The following is a 20,484-nucleotide window of genomic DNA, read 5'->3' as shown; positions in this document are numbered from 1 at the left end:
AATTAGTGAGAGATTTGATTCATACATTAAAAGTGGTTCATGTAAAATTATTATTGTATAATTCATAATGTTTTATTTCACATCAGGGCTATTCATTCAGATATTATTTTGGTTAATATTATTATTAACTACATTGTAGCATTTGGTTACATTATATTTTGTGTTCTCTCAGACCTGATTAAATTAATAAATAAAAAACATCCATCCCTCCCACACTTTTGGCTTCTAGCAGGTGGGGAGGCTTTTAAGTGAGATAAACAGATGGGCAGGTAAGTAGGCTATAGCACAGGGAGTGACAGTGTTACTTACTTGGACAGTATATTTTGAATAAAAGGACCGAACGGTCATGTTCGGCACGTGAGCACGACACCGATCTGGTGCGGTGCGTGATAAGCGAGTTCCCATTTGTGTGCATTTATGGCGCAAGCATCCGCCACTGACTCTGCACAACAGACAAAATGAATAAAATTATATTCGTCGAAAATTCCAGTGAAGATCGGGATGTATATGTTTGGAACGCTGGATGGAGAGATGGAGATGAGAGATGTAATAGGTGTTTAATCTCTTCAACATGCAGCTGGTACACAAAGCATTTTGGTATTTCTGCCTTTCTTGTCAAATGTGCTGCATTATGACTAATGGAGTGCCAAGATATGAAATGCATCAAAACTATTGCTCCAATGTCACGCTTGCAATGTGAACAGCTTTGTTAATTATTAACAGGAGTGATGTGCACTGTTAAGTGAATAAAAGTGTGTGGGAATTTCCCACTCTATGAACGTGGAATTTGCGATAATTATTAAAATTGTATGCTATACCCACAATCCTGTGCTGAATTTCAGGCCCTGAGCCTTATGTTGCTAGCTTCTAAGTCAGTATGTTTATATGCACAGTTGTAATTGAGCTACTGCATAATTTTGCATAGCCGAGCTAGAGTCTTCATCTGTCTGTCCAAATATAAATGAAACATTGTGTAATCAAATATTTTGAAGGAAGAGTGTCAGCTGAGGTAGTGTCAAATACACGTCCAGCATCACTTCTGTCTTTCAGAGCGCATGCACACACCATCGAGGCCACTTGTGTTACTACGAACATTTCTAGCCTATATGCTGGACGAAGCCGAGCTACAAGTATTATACAGTAGGTCTGTTAGGCCGATTACTCGAAAATCACAAAAAGCATTTACATGACATTTAAGAAAATAGATTATTGTTGTAGTCTGACTGAAATTTAACTTTTAAAGTGCCTTTAAATGTGCTGAGTGACTGATTTGCACCAAAATACCACAATACCAATTTTGAAATTGCGCATAAGAAATCCTGAATGGAAACGCTTGATATGTGAATAAGCTTTCTAAATTCTCATAAAATTTTATGCGCTAGAAGATAAAAGAAGATTTTCACATTAGTGAAATGCACATTAATGCACATTAAAACGATGAAGTTTTTTGACCATTCGTGCAAGTATTATGAGCGTGCGATTGCTTTATGTGACTGGCCCCAATGAAAGATAACACCTTGGTACACAATTTTCTGAACATAGCACTTGTCATTCAGAATTGTTTAGCCCACAGCTACTCATCAAAGTGGCTCCTCAAAATCTGCCAGAACTGTTTTGAGGGCGGGCGCTCCCAGGTATGCATGGACTGCGGCGGCGGTGGGCATCATAGCCATTTCAGCCCTATTGTATCAAATATTACACTTATTCTGCAGTCTTGTGGATGCATTTAATACAATTAGATACTGGCTCCAATCTTGCAAATAAAACGCTCCCTGAAGCAGGGAGGTCATTCAGCAGCTCCATCATGATGAGGTGGCTCCCTCATGATAATGCACATGGAAACGTGCAACAATGCGCTTAAAAAATGCTAAACATTTTGATGAAAAATCAGCTATTGTCATATCAAGCCAAGATGCACTGTTTTTTCTTAAGCTTGTTAAAGCATAAACAGCAGTTTGACAGAACAACAGACTCTGTCTCTGTCTGATCTAGAGTGCTGGCTTAAAGTGTCTGTGTTATGAATGATAGGTTGTGCGGTGGGTGCATGGGCAAGCAGGCCACTCGTGCACTGTGTGGAGTGACAGAGCAGATGGGATGGAGAGCTGGCGGTTGGTGCCAGACACAGTGAGGGCAGAGGGGTTTAGTGAGTTGCTCGATGCCATGTTGAAGAGCCACCTGTTTTTTGGCAACATGTCAGTCCCTCGGCACTCAAATTTGTTTACGGCAGCCGCAAGGTCAATGTGTATGCGTGTGTTACGTTTTAAATGGATTTTGAGATGCCAAGTAGAATGCTTACAATGCAATGCTCTTACATTGAAAAGAAAACACAGTAAATGCTTTTAGATGTTGACACAGGTTTTAATGCAACAACATTCATACCTTTTATGTGTGGCTAAAGTGTCAAAATCTTTTTGAGGGCCACTGTACATTCCTGGCATTATTGTCTCCCTTTAAAAAATTGTGTACAGTTAGTCTGTTGTGATGATTACTTGCAGCATGAAGCATGAGTTACAAATTAAGTTACAAGGCAAAAAGAAGTTTGTGGTGTTTTCATGCCCTTTTGCTGTCACAGAGCTTTGGGAGTTTGTGTGCCGTTAGCTCTGATGGCCTTTACACTGTTTGCTGCTCTGCCCTGCTCATGTGGATTGAGCATACGCCTTGGCTTGCACTCTGGAAACTTACAGCAAATCCTTTTGTGTTTGTCAGGTGCCCAGGACATTTTTCTGCACTGACTTTTCCTGGAGAACTCAGGGACCAAGGTTTAGAAAGAAAGTGGGAAAAATAAAAGCCATTTGAATGACGCTTAGACACTGAAAAAGACACTGTAAGATATACCAGAGAGAGGGGGTGTGTCTGAGTTTAGATTCCCACTGAGCAGGAATCCAGTAGTAACTGGTTACTGTGTGTATCATCTTAAAGGAATGCCTGAGAAACAATTTCCTTTTTTCAACTCTTCATCTTTGCTCTATTAAAAGAGTCTTATATTAGAGATTTTCTATAACTGAACGTAAAGGGCACAATGTTCACCCTTAGTACAATGGGTATGCTGGCATTTGCAAGTTCAGCCATTTGCGGCTCTTTTTGCTAATTTTGGCCAAAAGTTATGTCATTCATAAAACAAACTCTTAACAAACATGAGAGGAAAATCAGATACTGTACTCACCTTTCAAGATACTCACAACAGTGGCTGTAAATGGCAGTGAAGGTTTGCTCCTATGGCACAAGTAAAGGTGATGGCAGGAGTAAACTTGACTAGGTTTACTCTTGTGTTCTGTACGTAATATTACAGTGACGATGTACTATGTCAAATACACAATCCTATCAAACCTCACATGATGCAACCCATCTTATACCCTAGGGAAACATTTTGAACAATAAAAAAAGGGGTGTATTTCAAACAAAACAATACAGGTACATTTAATTAGTAGCCTACCTTTTATATGCAAATAAGTAAATGGTAGATTGTAGGTTTCACACAAACAGGAAAACAGTGCTATCACTGTAGCCCAGTAGCATCCTTTCAAAAAATCAATAAATAAATCAAATCAAATAAAACATTAAGGACTGCCGTGGTATTTATTTATTTATTTTTTTTGTAAAAATTATGTTAAATTCTAATTTGGACCGCTTAGTCTAAGCTATTTAAAGAGCAAAATCTTGTGAGTCAGTATGTGAATCATTTCAATTCAGTTGTATCGACTATTTAAGTCACAAATATATTTTCTTTTTGCTTAAAAAAAACTTGCAAATGTCACATTGGCCGAGAACTACCTTATGTTTAGCTGTGTAGCATTAATTCACGAGTTTGGTGGTTCATATATTCCTGGAGCGCATTAAATGAATAGTTCACCCAAATATGAAAATTCTCTCATCATTTACTCACCCTCATGCCATCCCTGATGTGTTTGACTTACTTTCTTCTGCAGAACACAAACAAAGATTTTTAGAAGAATATTTCATCTCTGTAGGTCCATACAATGCAATGTTTATGTAAATTCTCCTCCCTGCTCAGTAGGTGGTGAAATGCACAAAGAAGAATGTGAATGTGGAGATTGATAGTAAAAAGGACTTCATTATTGATTTTCTTTCACCCACACCTATCATATCGCTTCTGAAGATATAGATTCAACCACTGGAGTCTTATGGATTACTTTATGCTGGCTTTATGTAACTTTGGAGATTCAAAGTTCCAGTCACCATTCACCTTTATTGTAAGGACCAGCTTAGCTGAGATATTCTTCTAAAAATCTTAATTTGTTTTATGTAGAAGTCCACATCTGGGATGGCATGAGGGTGAGTAAATAAGAGAGTCTAAGAAAGATAATTTTTTATATTTTGGGGTGAACTATTCCTTTGATAAATAAAATAAATTTTTATTAAAACATGTGTCCTTATGTTTGTTTTCTTTATCTTTTTATTATGTATTAACCATTTTATAAAAGGAATAATTCACTCAATATGGCCTCTCGTACCATATTGCTTGATTGACATAATTTAACATACAGCATAATTAACAATAAACATACAATTTAAGATAGTTTACACTTACCATTTTATGGTAAACTGAATGACACTGCACGTAAGCTTGTCATGTCAACCACCCATAAACCCCTTTTAACTGCAGCTGGTTTTGAAGTCATGTCCCACTGCTGTTTATCTAAAGAGACTCAAGACTCATCGTTTCCAGTGAGGTAATTTGACATAATCACCACAAGAGCCATCAAAAGAGAAGCAGCCCCTCCACTTTACCGCTGCTATATTTGGCTCAAATTTTAACAGGCAGCCTAGAAAAGAAAGAGGTGAATGCAGATTGCTCCAATTTTTATTGCTATTTTCAGAATGATGATGTTGTTTTACATGTAAATGTTCTTAAATGTTTGCTGGCACATTTGTACTCTGACATCATTTGTCAGATAAGGCTGATCCCACTCAAGTTTGGGGCCCTTTTGCACTTTGCTGACGGCTGTAATTGCACAGCTTTTCTGTGTCGTTTCCAGGCGACTCACCGATATTGTTGCGTGATGCTGACAGTTGTAAATTAAGAAAAATAAATCTCATTGTCTTGCCTTTCTTCTATCAGAAAATGAAAAAACTGCGAAAGATCAGCCTGCGGCAGCTGGTGACAGATTTGATGCGTTAAAAGGTTTCTGACACATCTTTGAAGCGCTCCGTGGTCGCTACCTTTAGCGCTCTCTTGGCTTTTATCCTGCATGTTGTGGCTTAACAATGTCTCAAGGGCGAGAGGGTGCTTTCCTTCTTCAAAGGCAACAGCACTAGTTCTTTCTCTTCTAAAAAATGACATGACTGATGGCTGATGGGAGATGATGGCTGTATTTGCTATTGGCAGTCTGAGACACACGGTCTATCGGCAGTTGTGAGTACTGATTCCGTTGAAATACTGGTACAATCTAAAGAGAATTGCATTGTGAAGGTAATGTGACAGGTAAATTGGCTTGATTAACAGACTTTCATCTTCAATGCACCATTTTGTCAGAAAACAAGCAGGTTAAATAGACAATTACATCTTTTCTCCATATTTTTGGAAGACAATGAATGAATGAATGATGAAGGAATGATTTTTGCCCTTGCAAAACTCATCATTATGATGCTAGGGTGATGTTGGTGGTTGCCAGGGCATTTCAACATGGTTGCTAAGGTGTTAGTCTAGCACATTGATATGCAGGTGTTATGATGGTTACTAAGGCTTTGCTAGGTGGTTGCTATGGTGTTCTGGGTGGTTGCTTGCTGGTGAAAAAATGAAAAGGCCCAGCTTCACATATCTTATGTTCTTTATCGAGCGAAAATTACAAGTTTGATCACTTAAAGTAATAGTAAAACACCTCCCCTCAACAAGCAACATGATTTGAGGTATCATTCATGTCCGTAGCACAAATGTTCTGTGCCGAAGTTTAAGACTGTTGGTTAGAGGTTTGTTGAAATCCCTAACCCTGGATATGAGCAATAGAGACAGAGATGCTTGTCTAAGCAAGCACAACTAATAATGCTCTTATTGAATTGAGGCAAATGGATAGTGCAGATGTGCTTATCTTGTACATACCTATTACACTGTGTTGTTATTTTGATGCAGTCAAGTTCTGTGTCTTTCAATTTTGCAATAACATTGCTTTCTGTCATTGTATGGACGGAGCCAACTTAACCATAAATATTACATAAATCTCATATGATGTTAAGTGCTGTCAGAATCTTGCAGCTATAGTTGGGTTTTAGAATATCTTTGTTATTAAAATTTGTGTCTGTTGGCAATTTAAGTTAATTATGACTTTAATTCAGTCCCCTGTTTATGTTGTGTTTGCAGAGTGAAGATTTTCCCTGATGAAAGGAAAAGAGCGTTCAGCTCGAGTTCAATAGGGACACTTCCTGATGATGACAGTAAACATGGGTAAGCTGTCATCTCTCTCTCTCTCTCTCTCTCTCTCTCTCTCTCTCTCTCTCTCTCTCTCTCTCTCTCTCTCTCTCCCCCCTCTCTCTTTCCCCTCACAACATACAACCCAAATTCAGAAAAAGTTGGTACAGTATGAAAAATGCTAATAAAAACAAAAAGGAGTGATTTGTAAATTAATTTCACACTTTGCTATATTTAAAGCACTACAACTACACATTATATGATGATTTACCTTGTTAATTTCATTGTTTTTTTTTTAATGTACAGTAATTTCAAATCAGATGATTGCAGCACACTCCAAAAATGTTGGGACAGTCGAGTGTTTACCACTGTGAATCGTCACCATTTCTTCTAATAACATGTAGAAGAAGTGTTATTACTGAAGACATACTTTTTTTTAAAAAGTGAAAATTTCCCCCATTCATCCATTATATAAAATTTTTCAGGGTCTTCATTGCCATATTTTGCGCTTCATAACGCACCACAAATTCTCAAATGGAGATGGTATTGGAGTATGGAGATGGAATTGTTGCAAATAAACACACAATTGGAAAGAGATTCACAAAAATAAAGTTAATTCACAAATAAATTAAATGAGATTTGCAAATAATTATTATTTTTTTTATAATATATTTTTTAACTCACAATCAAAACCCTGTCAACGCATTTATTTGCGGATCGCTACATGCATTTGTCAATTTTGAAACAAATCTAGCATCAAGATGTGCACACAAATAAGTGGACTCCTCCCATCGTCAATTAAATAACTGCAATTAGATAAAGGCCACATTACTCTGACCAATCGTAGCACGTTCTATCTTCAAACAATCATGCTTCGTTTGACTATAAGGGTGGGACCAGAGTCACAGCTCTCATGAGCATGGAATCAAGCACATACAGATAAGCTCCAAGGCCACAAACTTTTAAAGAAACAGATGCCATCAGAGGAATACCGTGACTTAAGGTTCGTATAATTTTGTCTCGGTTATAAACATGTATAGTGTCTTGTTAAATGTCGACAGCTAAAAATTGCCCATTTGTAGTGTGTGCTGATCATTAACTTTATAGCTAAACTGGCTGACTGTATGAGTCTGCTATTTTCATTTTACCCAAGTTTCTTGAATGAAATATGTTGTCAAAATCTTCACTCTTACGTGTTGCAATCATCTGATTTGAAATTACTGTAAATAATTAAAAAAAAAAACTATGAAATTCACAAGGTAAAACATCATATATGTTGATTTGTAGTGCTTTCAAAGGGTGAATATAATCTACAAATTACTCCTTTTAGTATTTATTAGCATTTTTCATACTGTCCCAAAAGCAAAAAAGAAAGACGGCTTCAGAAACATGTTTAAAAATATTCAGAACTTGGCCCATCTAGGGATAATTTGTTGTTCAAAGTGCCTCTGCAGTTGCCACTGATTAAACATTTGTGTGTCAAAATCAGATAATTTTATCCTCAGTGGAAAAGTTGTCTTCTGTTACCAGTATAAAGTCACATCTTGTAGAAGCTACTATTGGATACAATTAAAATGTGCATTGTGACAGAAATCTGTAATCTACTCATATTAAACTCGCAAAGCTGATATTCACTAGGGATGTGCAAAAAGACCAATTTCACTAACGTTTAAATGAAAATTGTGGGGTCTAAAAAGAAACCAACCTTCAGAAAAACATTTAAAATACTTCATCTATTCCAAATCGGATTTATCTGCGACGTGCTCGCCTTGCATTATGATCATTGTACATTAAATATAGAACATGACACATTGATCACTGAATCAATGTTCGCAAATACAGGTTTATTTATTGAAAACAATTGATTGAATAGTGCAAGACAATAGAGCAACCCTAACAGCCTGTTCTAAACAGAATCAAAGTAAAAGTTACTTAATATATTAAAAGAGTCAGGACATTGTTGAAAATAATGAACAGGTAGGCTAAGCCAAATCTATGAGAGAGAGAAAAATATGCTGAAAAGTTGCGCGTATTTCACGACGTACAGTTGTGCATTATCCATTGATCTAATATGACAGCTTTTCTGTAAAGAATGTTAACCAATAACTGATTCTTGAGATAAGGGACAAAAAAAAAGTTTTTCATTTTTAATACTAAATTAATTTAAATGGATACATTTGTAGACAAAGGTCTCAGATAACGAACGATGTAAGGGAACAGGTTTTTATAAAAACGTTTTTTATTTTTTTATTTTTAATTGATATTTATTCATTAACTTGCATCTTACTGTCATTTGTGTCAATTCCATCAGACACACCAAAAAGTGTGCTATTTTAATTTGATTCATCCAACAATTCATCCAGTGTAATGTCTTTAATTATCTAATAATATTGTTCAGTAAAGGAGTTAATTAATAAAATACATTCAATCTTTTTTTTCTGTTTTCATACTATGAAAATTGTTGACAAAGAGTTGACAAAATTTTATATTTTTCCATCTTAACCATGTGTTTTTTCCCTCAGTTGAAGATGCCTCTATAAATTAAACTAAAATGCCAAAACTGATCCCACAATTTTAATAGAAATTATAATAATGAGAATGACAGAGTTGACTATTTGAAGCTGTGACCACAGAGACTTATACATTGTTTGTTTAAAATATGAAAAATATCAAATGTACCAGACCACGTGTACTACTGTTGCATCCACCATGAGCAGGAAGTGGGAAAGGGGTACTCAGAGTTAAAGCTGACTAGGACATTTTCTGATTTATTCAGGATTTTAAAAAATCTGACGTAGTTGACGCAAAGTGAGGACACAACTTTGATAGGCAGTTTTTTTTTATGGAAAATATCATTTAAAGTTTTCTCAATGTATTGTTTCATATCTTACAGATCCCTACCTTTCATTTGATATTTATATGTATTCATTAGTTGCATTTTTAAACACTTTGTTTAGCAGTTTAACATTGTGACCTCTTGCTGAGGACAGGTTAAGTTACATGTGCTTCCAGGTATAGAGCATGCATTTTAAAGAATTCTAATGAAATTATTTAAATATATGAGTAAAAAATACCCTGAGTACACACATTTCCTTTTAGATTTAACTTTTCCAATATTTTTATTGTTTTTAATTTCTTGATTTTTAAAATAAATATGACTTTTGTATGTAAGACATGTGATGTAGCCTACAATAAACATAATGTATTCTAAATGTGCACACGGAATAAAAAGTAGTTTAACCCTTTAAGCAGTTGGCACCTCATTGCAAATAGCCTTCTTAAACATCAGATTAAAAACAAATGCTTTGCTTAAAACAGTCATTTTCTAGGCTACTTTCTCAAAAGCATAATTTTTTTGATGAGCATAAAGAACACATCAACATGGTCCAGTGAAAGATGGGACTTGACTCACCTGAGGCGACTATCCTGCTCTTAAAAAAACCTGCTCAGTGGAAAAATAATTTAGAAGCACTCACAGATTTAAAGAAGACTCAAATGTGGAAACATCCATAGCAACATGCAAGCCAACGTTTCGTAAATCCACTTCCCGCACGAAGTGATTTCATAGTTGCTTTGCTGAGTTTGCTTGTCTAGCGAGAGGACAATTTTCTGTGTGCACCGCGAGTGAGAGAGGGAAGAAGCACTGCTCCAGATATCCTCTTTTCTAAATAATATTTGTAAAATGTGTAAAATAATATGACAGTAATTTAAATGCAGCCTCTGTAAAAATATAAAGCCAAATGTTAATGTGTAAAAATGTTGAACAGTTTAATAAGGAAAAATTTGAACCAACTAGAAATTCTAGTGTCAACAAGACAGCATCAGAACCGTTTAGTCGACTAGTCTCGCACATCCCTAATATTGACATCATCAAAGGTGAATTATGTCACTACATTCCGCTTAATTGACTATGCAACATTCCACAGCGCTATGAACGCACACTGTATTAAGAGCACAAAGAGGAAATATTGTGTTACTCTACTTGTTGTATGAGAACACTGGATATGCTGTCGCTTCTTTTTAAGGATTACACAGGGCAAGTGAAACCAAGTATTGAGGTTTATCTGTGAGTGTTAGTGTATTTATTTATGCTTACAATGCCACTCTTAAACAAAACTATTGAAAGCATGTTTGACTTTGAAAATTGCACTCTGTCTAAATCAGACATGACAAAGTGACAAGTGATAAAATCTCTTCAGAGTAATATCTAGTTATATTTCTGTAGTGTCGCACTGGGTAACTAAGAAAAACTGTTGATTATGCATCAATCAAATTCTGTTTGGCTACGAAATTTTCACTTTAAGTGTGGACAGACTACTTTGATTATTTTTCACTTAAAACTTGTTGCATTACATCTGGTAATGCCTGGTCTGTGACATAAATGTAATAACATTTCCATTGTTCAAATGAATTGCCTGTTTTCACAGATGGCGGTCTCCAAAATGGACCCGGACAGCACAAGAACTTACAAGGTTTGTCATTTTTCTACCCTACAAGGCTTCCTTAAGGGCTTGACTGTATATGTGAACCGTGCTATGTCCTTATCTACAAAGGCCACGATAATTAGAGAGTGGCACAGTTACTAGAACAGAAAACAAACACACCTCTAAAGCTATTACATCATTTGCATTCTCTTCGTTTAACATTAACTCTCAGCATTAGAGTCTTGCTGATTTCAAGTCAGGTCAGAATCAAGTCATATTTTCGTGAAGACTGTTGTATTTAACATAGTCTGCACTTATATAGCGCTTTTTTAATCTTAGCGGTATTCAATGCGCTTTACACTGTGACTCATTCACTCATTCACACACACACCCACACACCAATGACGGCAGAGCTGCCATGCAAGGTGCTAGCCTGCCATTGGGAGCAACTTGGGGTTCAGTGTCTTGCCCAAGGACACTTCGGCATGTGGAGTCCTGTGGACCAGGAATCAAACCCCCAAGCCTGCGATTACTGGCCAACCCGCTCTACCACCTAAGCCACAGCCGTTGGCTAAACATTTTTTACCCAGAATTTCCGAGTTGGGGGATGCAATACAATCGAGTAGGTAATTAGTAAGGATGAGTTGTTGATTATATACTGTATAAATATTTTTTAGTTTTGGTATTTTTAAAGACAGTTTTTACACTGGTTTTTTTTAGCATCCTGCCATGATCATTGCATTTTAAGAAGCTGTTTTAAAAATAGTCTTTTATAAAATTAAAGTAAAAAATAAACCTTTTAAAATGCCAATGTGCTCCATCTAAGTGTTTTTCAACACAAGATTGCTTCTGAAGTAAAGACCCTCTTAGAACTGTGTCCCTTCTGCTTCAGGTGAACCTGAAACTTCATAATTAAAGTCCAGACAATTACAAGACTTCCTTAAGACCAGTCATCTTGTTGATTTTGAAAATACTGTATATACACTTGTGGGAAGGCAGCATTTGTTTTGATGTACAGAAGACAGGGGGAAAATAAGCCAAGAAATTGAGTTTGTTTGCGTGCTTTATTCACGGGTATAATTGTATTAGAGACAGGGGAGCGTGAGTTGCTGTAATCTTGTTGAATGCTTTAGTGGTGATATGTGGCACAGTGCTGGGGAAATCCCCTCTATGTCTTCGGTCAGCTCTGATCACATCACATGGCTTCATCCAGCTCTCACTGCCAGCATCTACAGCAGTACATACACACAATCAGGCATACGCACACATGCAATAACCAGATGATGAAGCACTGAGCCCTTTTCCACATGTGGAGATTTAGATTTATGACCTCAAAGACAGATAAAGTAACAGAACATTTAAGCTTGTCAGTAAGAAGAAAAAGCAGCTCGCTGAGAGATTGGAGTTTAGATGAAGTCTGTGTTTTACAGTTGGAGGTGCAGTACTTCATTGTGGTGGTCAGGGGGAAGATTCGGTGGTCTGTGGGACCTTGAATTGAGAGTGTGAAGTGATTGTAAATGGCTGGTTTCAGCAACTGTGGTCTGTATACAAAGTGTATGTATGTATCTGTTTTTGTTGGAAGTAAGCTTTGGATTGTGTGATGTCATTGGTTATACTGGTTTGTGATGTAATGCTGTGAAATGTGGCTCTCAGTGCAGTCCCCATGACTGAACAAAGAGAGAGAGACAAGGTTAGGAGAACTGAAGAAAAACAGAAAGGTGACAGAGAGAGTTAAACACAATTTGAGAAGAGAACAAGGGGAAGAGGGATAAGAAAGAGGAGGGCAGAGATGGTGTCCAAACCAAAGATTGCTTTGATGCCTTTTCAATCAATGAAAAAAAGAAAGAAAAAAGACAGGTTTCTGACTAACTATAAAGGCACCATTAAGTCACATCTAATGATCTAGAACAAATTTAAGTCATCTTTAGACTAGGGCTGGGCGATATGGCCAAAATTGTTGTCAAGATAATCTTTTTATATTGTTTGATATCGATATTTATCACGATATACATTTACACATTGCACTTTCTTTTTTTTTATTTCAAAGTTGACGGAAGATAAGAAGAAAATATAAATTCTAAACAGTCAAAAAAGTCTCTACAAAACTGCACAGGGGGTCCAGAGATGGCTAAAGCAGTGGGGTCTGCGGGATCTTTTACCAATTTAACCGTCTTTTACTGTTTATCAATTGAAAATGTTTGTTCTGAAGCATAGTGACGGCAGTCCAGTATTTGTTGGAATATTTGTACATTAAAATGAAATATTTGTTATATTTCATTTTAGATTCAGATTAAGATACCCAAGTATGGGGCATAGAAGCCCTTGTGACTGTGAAATTATGTTGAATGTGGGTTCAGGGGTGTCCCGAGAGAAAATGTAGAAAGCTTTTTTTTTTATGTAAAAAAAAATTTGTATATTTTCATTAAAGTGAGAGACTAGTCTACCAACTTGTAATTTTAGTCTTTCCTTATCCATTCCACACATCTAATACATTTTCACAAAATTAGAACAGAAATTTGTTTATTATTAAAGGCTCGTAACATGCTGATTAATAAAGATACATTTAGAAGGGAAAAACGTTATGGTCTAAAAGGTGCTTTGAAACCACGTTAACTCATGCGGCGCTTCATGTCTACACACATGCAGGGAAAAGGGGCAACACATAAATGATGCATGTTTGGTGCTAGAGAACAATATTCAAGATTGCATCTCAGAAAGATCAGAGCTGTTGTCCACATCACTGTTGTTCTGTCGCGCTCTTCACTAGAGACGATGAGAGGGTGCAACGGTGTCATGAAGTTTTGCGGTGCGGATGGAATCAATCCAGTTTCCGACGTAACCTAATTGTTTGCAAGGCAGCTACCATTAGCAAGTTTATCCAGTCTGACCCTACGTTACCACTGGCACGTTGTGAGCGAAGCTGAGAGCGTTTTCAATTCAATCCTATGAATGCCGAGTGTCATGCTCGCAAGATGGATCATAGGATTGGCAGCGGTGCGGAGCAAGCTCTCATAGCGCTGTGAATGCTTTTGAGAGGATTTCGTCTGCCCCAGTGGAAACGCAGCCTGAGAAAGCCGAAATGCTTGTGTTTTAGCAACATGCAGTAAATATCGAAAATTCCTCAAAAGATTATCATGGATTTTTTTTATTGTGATATATTTCGATATCGTTTTATCGCCCAGCCCTACTTTAGACAAGCAAATATTTTAACAACAAAATACTTGAGGTTACAATTACAACTGTTGCAATTATATAATCATGAAAAGTGTAAATTACAGCATTCTATTTTGGAGTACTCCCATTGCAGCAAAGTTTTCTATTTACCGGTACAACATATTGTTTAGGCCATTCTGTGCATGAATGCAAAGGCAAATCTGATGCGTTTAAATTAGTCTAAAGACATATCTGTAATTCTCACAATCTAAATCGTACAATTGGTTTTAAATGTGAATAACACTTTGTTTTTCATGCAATTTAAATATTAAAGCAATTCAGGAACACAGTTTTCAAGCTGTTTTGATGCAAAGCCTACATAAAGAATATAGCATGCAACTACTCCACACAAAATAAGTATTTTAATGTAAATTCTATTAATCAAAATGAATAATCGCAAATACAATATCAAAGGAAAAAATCGTCAATTATGATTTCGCCATAATCGTGCAGCCCAAATCAAAATTATTTTTTTTCTTTTTTATAAATTGACATTTATTAATTTATTTACAGATCTGTTCACAGATTTTCTTTTTAAAGTGCACTTTGCAACACTTTTGCAAGTTATAAGTTGCAGTTACATGTCAATGCCCCACACTGTAAAATTACATTCAGTTTAAATTAATTGTGAAATGCTAAAATGTATTTAAATTTAATACAGTAATAAATAGTTCCGCTGTCACTATCAAAGTTCATTGTGAAATCCTGGCAAGTGAGAGCATCACACACAGAATAGATGCATTCATAAATAAGTGACATATATCCACTACAAGCTCCAAAAATGCTCCAGTTCGAAAAGTATTTATGATTTGTTTTCCATCTTTGCCATTTTGTTGTAACACAAATCACAAATTATTAAGCATCTGCATGAAGGTGCAGTGCCTTTAGTGAAGGTTAAACAGTTATTGCTGTTATTAGTGGTATTCGACAAACAAATATTGTAGATCTGATTGAAGTCGTGGTTCTCACAGAATAGCACTGGGATGAGTGACAGATGAAAGATTGAGAGCGAGCATGTTTGATTGAGATTGAGAATGCGCATTTTGGAAGGAGTAAAACTGAGTGTGCACATGTTTGCTAAAACTGTCTCTATCGCTCCACACACCCTCTGATTGTCGCAACTCACATCATGCCTACTCAGATTTAGAGTTGGGGTAATCGAGTTCTGACTCATACTCTAGTTCGTGTCACGAGTCCAATTTTAACTCTGATGCATTTTTTCTCGAACTTGACTCGGACTGGAGCTTTTCAGATTTGGGATTTTTTTTCCGAGTCCATGGATTTGTGATGCAATGAAAAATAAAAAAAATAACATTACATAGGGTGACCATATGTCCTCTTTTTTTCTCAGACATGTCCTCTTTTTCAGACCTGAAAAAGCATCAGGGCGGGATTCCAAAATTTGCCTCTAAATGACTGGGATTTGGCTTTGTCTTCATATTGATTTGCTCTCTACAGTTAGCACTATCATACATTCTGTGTATTTGATACTGTGCATCAGTTTTCATTTTTATTCACCAAAGTGGCATTCAACTGATCACAATGTATAGTCAGGACATTAATAACGTGAAAACTTACTATTGCAATTTGAAAAAAATGTCATAACTTCATAAACTACTTCAAAGAGTTTTAATCAAAAAATCCTCCATGTGCAGCAATGACATCTTTGCAGATCCTTGTTATTCTAGCTGTCAGTTTGTCCAGATACTCAGGTGACATTTCATCACACACTTGCTGTAGCACAATAGATGTGACTGTCTTGTCGGGCACTTCTCATGCACCTTACAGTCTAGCTGACCCCACAAAAGATCAATGGGTTTAAGATCCATAACACTCTTTTCCAATTATCTGTTGTCCAATGTCTGTGTTTCTTTGCCCACTCTAACCTTTTCTTTTTGTTTATCTGTTTCTAAACTGACTTTTTCTTTGCAATTAATTTCTGCTTGAAATGGGGCCTGTCTAGATTTGAACAAAAAAGTTTAGTTTTTTTTAAATAGTGATGGTGTTATTTTTACATCAGTAATATCCTGACTATACCTTGTGATTAGTTGAATGCAACTTTGGTGAAATACATAATGTACAAATCTGTACATTATTCCAAACTTTTGGCTGCAAGTATATGTCCTTACGTGTGATTATTCTGGCTGAGAGCAGCAGTGCGCACTCTTTCAAGGACTTTTTTTTTACTTTAAATGCAATGAAGAACACAAGTGAGGGGAGAAGTCTCTTTTCACCTATTATTCATACTAAATATAATGTGAAAACCACTAAACGTCAGCTCAAGGTGAGTTTGATCTTGACTTTAGGAAAGTAGGCTACACCTGGACACAGCAGGAGGACCAATTAAATGAGAGCAAAACTGAGGTTGTTGTGTGTTGGTCTTCCTGGTGCTGTCTCTGATATCACTAGGAACCTAGATAAACTGTCTCCAAATGTTCATCATTTTGCAAAAAACCTTTTTAAGTTAAGGCAAATAGCCAAATTAAAACCTCTGCTCTCATTTAAGGATCTGGAGTAAATAATCTTATCTTGAAATCAGTATGAAGTAACTGTATACAGAGGGGATTGCGTTATACCCACCTCTATTCTGTTTATTCTACTCTATTCCTTATATTCAATTCTATTCTATATTTTCCAAACTGCTCAATGAAACTAACATAAGTTCACTAGTGCTGTGTGTTGTTTGTGTAGTTTGTGTCACAGCAGATGGAGGTGTTCTGCATTACTTTTATAGTTGCTCTATTAAAAGATAAGATGTAATCAGGGCTCAGTGATAATTACCAGTGATAACCATAGACTATCTTCACATGTTACCTTAACTCAACACAACTCTGTCTGTGTTCAGGCCTTCTATTTTTAGTAACTTACATCATAGTCTTAGAAAAGCCCTCATGCAAAAGAATCTCCTCCCTTCAGTGGCCACCGCTGGAAAGAGATAGTTGAGCAAGGCATGTGGAACTAGCTTATCAGTGTACTGAATGAAGGGAGCATGCTCATATTGAGTAATACACCGCTGGGGGTTTGACATTTACTCATGACTTGTTTTTTCTAACCTGAGCGTGAAATGTGTAACAGATATCGACAGAAGTTGTGCCAGGTGCTCAGCGGGGAGAAACATTCTAGGGAAAGCAGTGATCTGTCACGATTAACAAAGGTTGTTAAAGGTGCTTTTTCTACTAAATATTTTCTTTTTTGTTGCTTAATGTGAGTAATATTCCATATATGAGTCGCCACAAGTAGTGACTCTTATATACAAACTAGGACAGTGGTTCTAGTTCATGTGTCAAACCAGTCTCAAGGACCTCACATAATAAAACATTAAAAAAAAAATCGCATAAAATTAGAACATAATTATTATCAATTAATGTCTTAATTAAGGGGATTGAAGATAGATTAAGAACTAAAATTGTATACTGTTTTTTAACTTCACTTTTTTACTTATAAAATATTCAAATTATTTTACTTAATTGTCATTTCAATATTTTCAATTGCAACAAAATTACATTAATTAACTTTCATCCAATATCAAATTTCAACAATATGATATATTTCAGTAACAGTATTATAACACTGAATTTACTTAAATGGCTTGACACCACTGATGCATGCTTGTGAGCTGGTCTTATGGGCAGAAAACAAGATACCTAATTGTATATTAAAAACATGAGTTTTTCTATTTTTGAAAATAATATTGCTGTGCCAAAATAAACCTATTTAAAAAAAAGTATGTATCAAAACATATATATGCAGCACAAAATGATAATCAATCAAATATTTTTTAAATTATTATAAGGACCCCCTGCAATTACGCCACGGACCACTGGTTGAAAACACTGAACTAGAAGATGCATGAGTTGCAACAGGTGTTTCCTTTAGTAGACCGTTCTAATGTATTTGATTTGAATCATGTGTATCGGGAGCCAGCTGGTAGGTAGCTATGCAGTATGCAAACCTCACTTCCCTGGCCTCAAGAGGTGCACTAGTGACTGCTGCAATTTGTTTAATTTACTCACCAAACAATATTTTACTTGTGTTTGGTACTTGTTGAGTGTGAATTTTAGGCCTTGCATGTATTTTTTCCAATAGAAATGAGGCCAGACAGACAGAGAGAGAAAGTGTGTGTGTGTGTGTGTGTGTGTGTGTGTGAACCCTTTGTGAACCCTTTGTGAACCCTGTCTAAAACCCCTAGATTAGAAGAACAGCTGTAGAATGAGACTACAATCAAAGATCCCCCCAGCCACCATCTGCCTCTGTAGAGTCACCTCTGCCTCTCCCAGCACTCCTCTGCCTGAAAATTCACCTCTGTCTCCCCAGGGAATCCAATAAAAACCCCTTAAATACATGACTGAGATTTGACACACATATACTGGTTGAAAATCTGGGTCTAACACCATTTAGTAATAGCAGTTGTTAGCACATTTAGTGCTTTAAAGGAATATTTCACCCAAAAAGTCATTTTATTTATGCTCATGTTGTTCCAAACCCATATAACTTTCTTTCTTCCACGGAACACAAAAGAATATCCTGTGTTATTTTCCACACAGAAAAAAGTAAATGGGGACTGTATGTCAGGCTCCAAAAGTCACAATTATTTTTTGGAGCACGACAATCCAGGTCACTATCATGAAAAAGTTCACTCTGGACTTTTTGCAAAACATATTCTTTTTTTGTTCCACAGAAAAAAGGATGTCATAAGGGTTTGGATTTGTGTATAATAATACATAGATCCGTAGATTGTTTCAAATGTGACACCTGAGAGTCTCAGCACATTTCCCCAGGCTACATTTAAAAAAAAGATGAATTACTGCGATTAAGAAAAGCACGATGTCCATTGAGTAAAACAGGTGCATGTAAAGATGAATTAAAAGAAGTGAGGCAGATTTACATTAGAATGACTCATTATCATATCACCAAATTTAAAATGACAAACAAATGGATTCATCTCTGATACATGTGGATAAATAGAGCAATAGATCAGCACTAACATGGTGTGTGTGAACCTGAGATTAACAAGAGCTCTCGTCTCTTCCTCTCTTTCTCCCTACGATACAGCAGAGGTGAATGACCTACCACTTAGACTGTAATTACCAGACATGCTTGATTGGCCCCATTAGGGCTCCTTGAAATGTTAATGTGTGACATGCTTATTTGCATGATTGCTTCCCATTTCTCTTTCGATGGAAGGTAACAAAGTGAGGGTTGCATTTATGGGCTATTTAAATGTTTCATAGGCTGCTGGCACTGCTTAGATTCTTGTGCTTTCTTGAGAGCGGAGTTTGCTGCAGTTGTTCTGTACATGAACCGGTTATGTATTCAAGACACACAGAGTTGTGCAGAGTTGTTCTGATACGTTCATTGCAAAACCTTCCTCTGTACTCAGAGAATGGATTGGGGATTTTGAAAGGGATAGTTTACCCAGAAATTAAAAGTCTGTCATAATTTACTCACCAGTGACTCCAGTGGTTAAATGAATGTCTTCTAAAGCGATACGATTAATTTGAGAAACAGATCGATATTTAAGTCATTTTCACTATTATTGTTTACATCTGGTCGCTCTCCAATGCACGTCCATGAGGGGAATCAGTTTACGCTGCCTCTCGTGTGATTGTATAGCTTATAGAAGACATTTAACCACTAGATTCGTATGAATGACTTTTAATATGATTAAAGTGCTGATCACCATCCACTTGCATTGTATGGACCTACAGAGCTGAGATATTCTTCTACAAATCATCGTTTGTGTTCTGCTGAAGGAAGGTGAGTAAATGATGAGATAATTTTCATTTTTGGGTTAACTAACACTGTAGCAAGCTTTTATTTAACCATCCACAAAAAAAAAAAAAAAAAAAAATTCAAAATCACTTTGTTCTCTGAATTTCATGGTTGATTCAGTGCTTTTTGTTTTTAGATGGGCTGGAATGCATTAGCAAGTGCTGGCAATGCTTCCTGCAGTCTTGCCCTTATGCTTATCTTGTTTAGTGTATGCTGCATTATTTAAATTCTCTCTCTCTCTCTCTCTCTCTCTCTCTCTTTCCACTGTGCTTGTCATACAGAGGATTTAATGTACAAAATGTGCAATAAATCCACACACCAATGCAGTTATAGAAATATGACAGGAGTTTGTCTGTATGTCTGCAGCTAATGGGGAAATCCTCTGATAGAATCTTAAAAGGAAAGGAAATGGTGGTCTGGTTTGTGTACCACACACTAGGGTTGCCAGTGTACGTACGGTGTTACCGGTTTTACTCAGCACAAGGGACAACACTGGTGTGAAATTTTATACCAGTGGAAACATTTTGAATGGAACTTCCAATATCAATAAAATAGCCTACCGAATAGAATAGAGAATAGTTGCCTGATGAAGTTTTTTTGACCCATGATAAATGAACCTAAATAACGTAATGAAAGCCAGATGTTCTTTACCAACGTATCAAATTACACAGGTGCGCGCACTGACAGAAGACATTTAATTGCAGGTAGCGA

At 36.4% G+C, this 20,484-nt stretch overlaps 1 protein-coding gene across 1 annotated transcript in view; it reads left to right on the top strand.

The window, feature by feature from the left end:
• Positions 1–20,484, top strand: part of map3k22 (mitogen-activated protein kinase kinase kinase 22) — a 77,822-nt gene that overhangs the window by 6,093 nt on the left and 51,245 nt on the right. The window contains exons 2-3 of the mRNA XM_052114520.1: positions 6,317–6,400; positions 10,792–10,836. Of these exons, the coding sequence (XP_051970480.1) occupies positions 6,382–6,400; positions 10,792–10,836 (64 nt within the window). The 5' untranslated portion in view covers positions 6,317–6,381. The remainder of the gene's footprint in view (positions 1–6,316; positions 6,401–10,791; positions 10,837–20,484) is intronic.

This window comes from Xyrauchen texanus, chromosome 42 (genome assembly GCF_025860055.1).
Source record: "Xyrauchen texanus isolate HMW12.3.18 chromosome 42, RBS_HiC_50CHRs, whole genome shotgun sequence".
NCBI lineage: Eukaryota > Metazoa > Chordata > Actinopteri > Cypriniformes > Catostomidae > Xyrauchen > Xyrauchen texanus.
The sequence above is the reverse complement of the archived record's forward strand: the minus strand, read 5'-3'. Positions and strand labels throughout refer to the sequence as shown.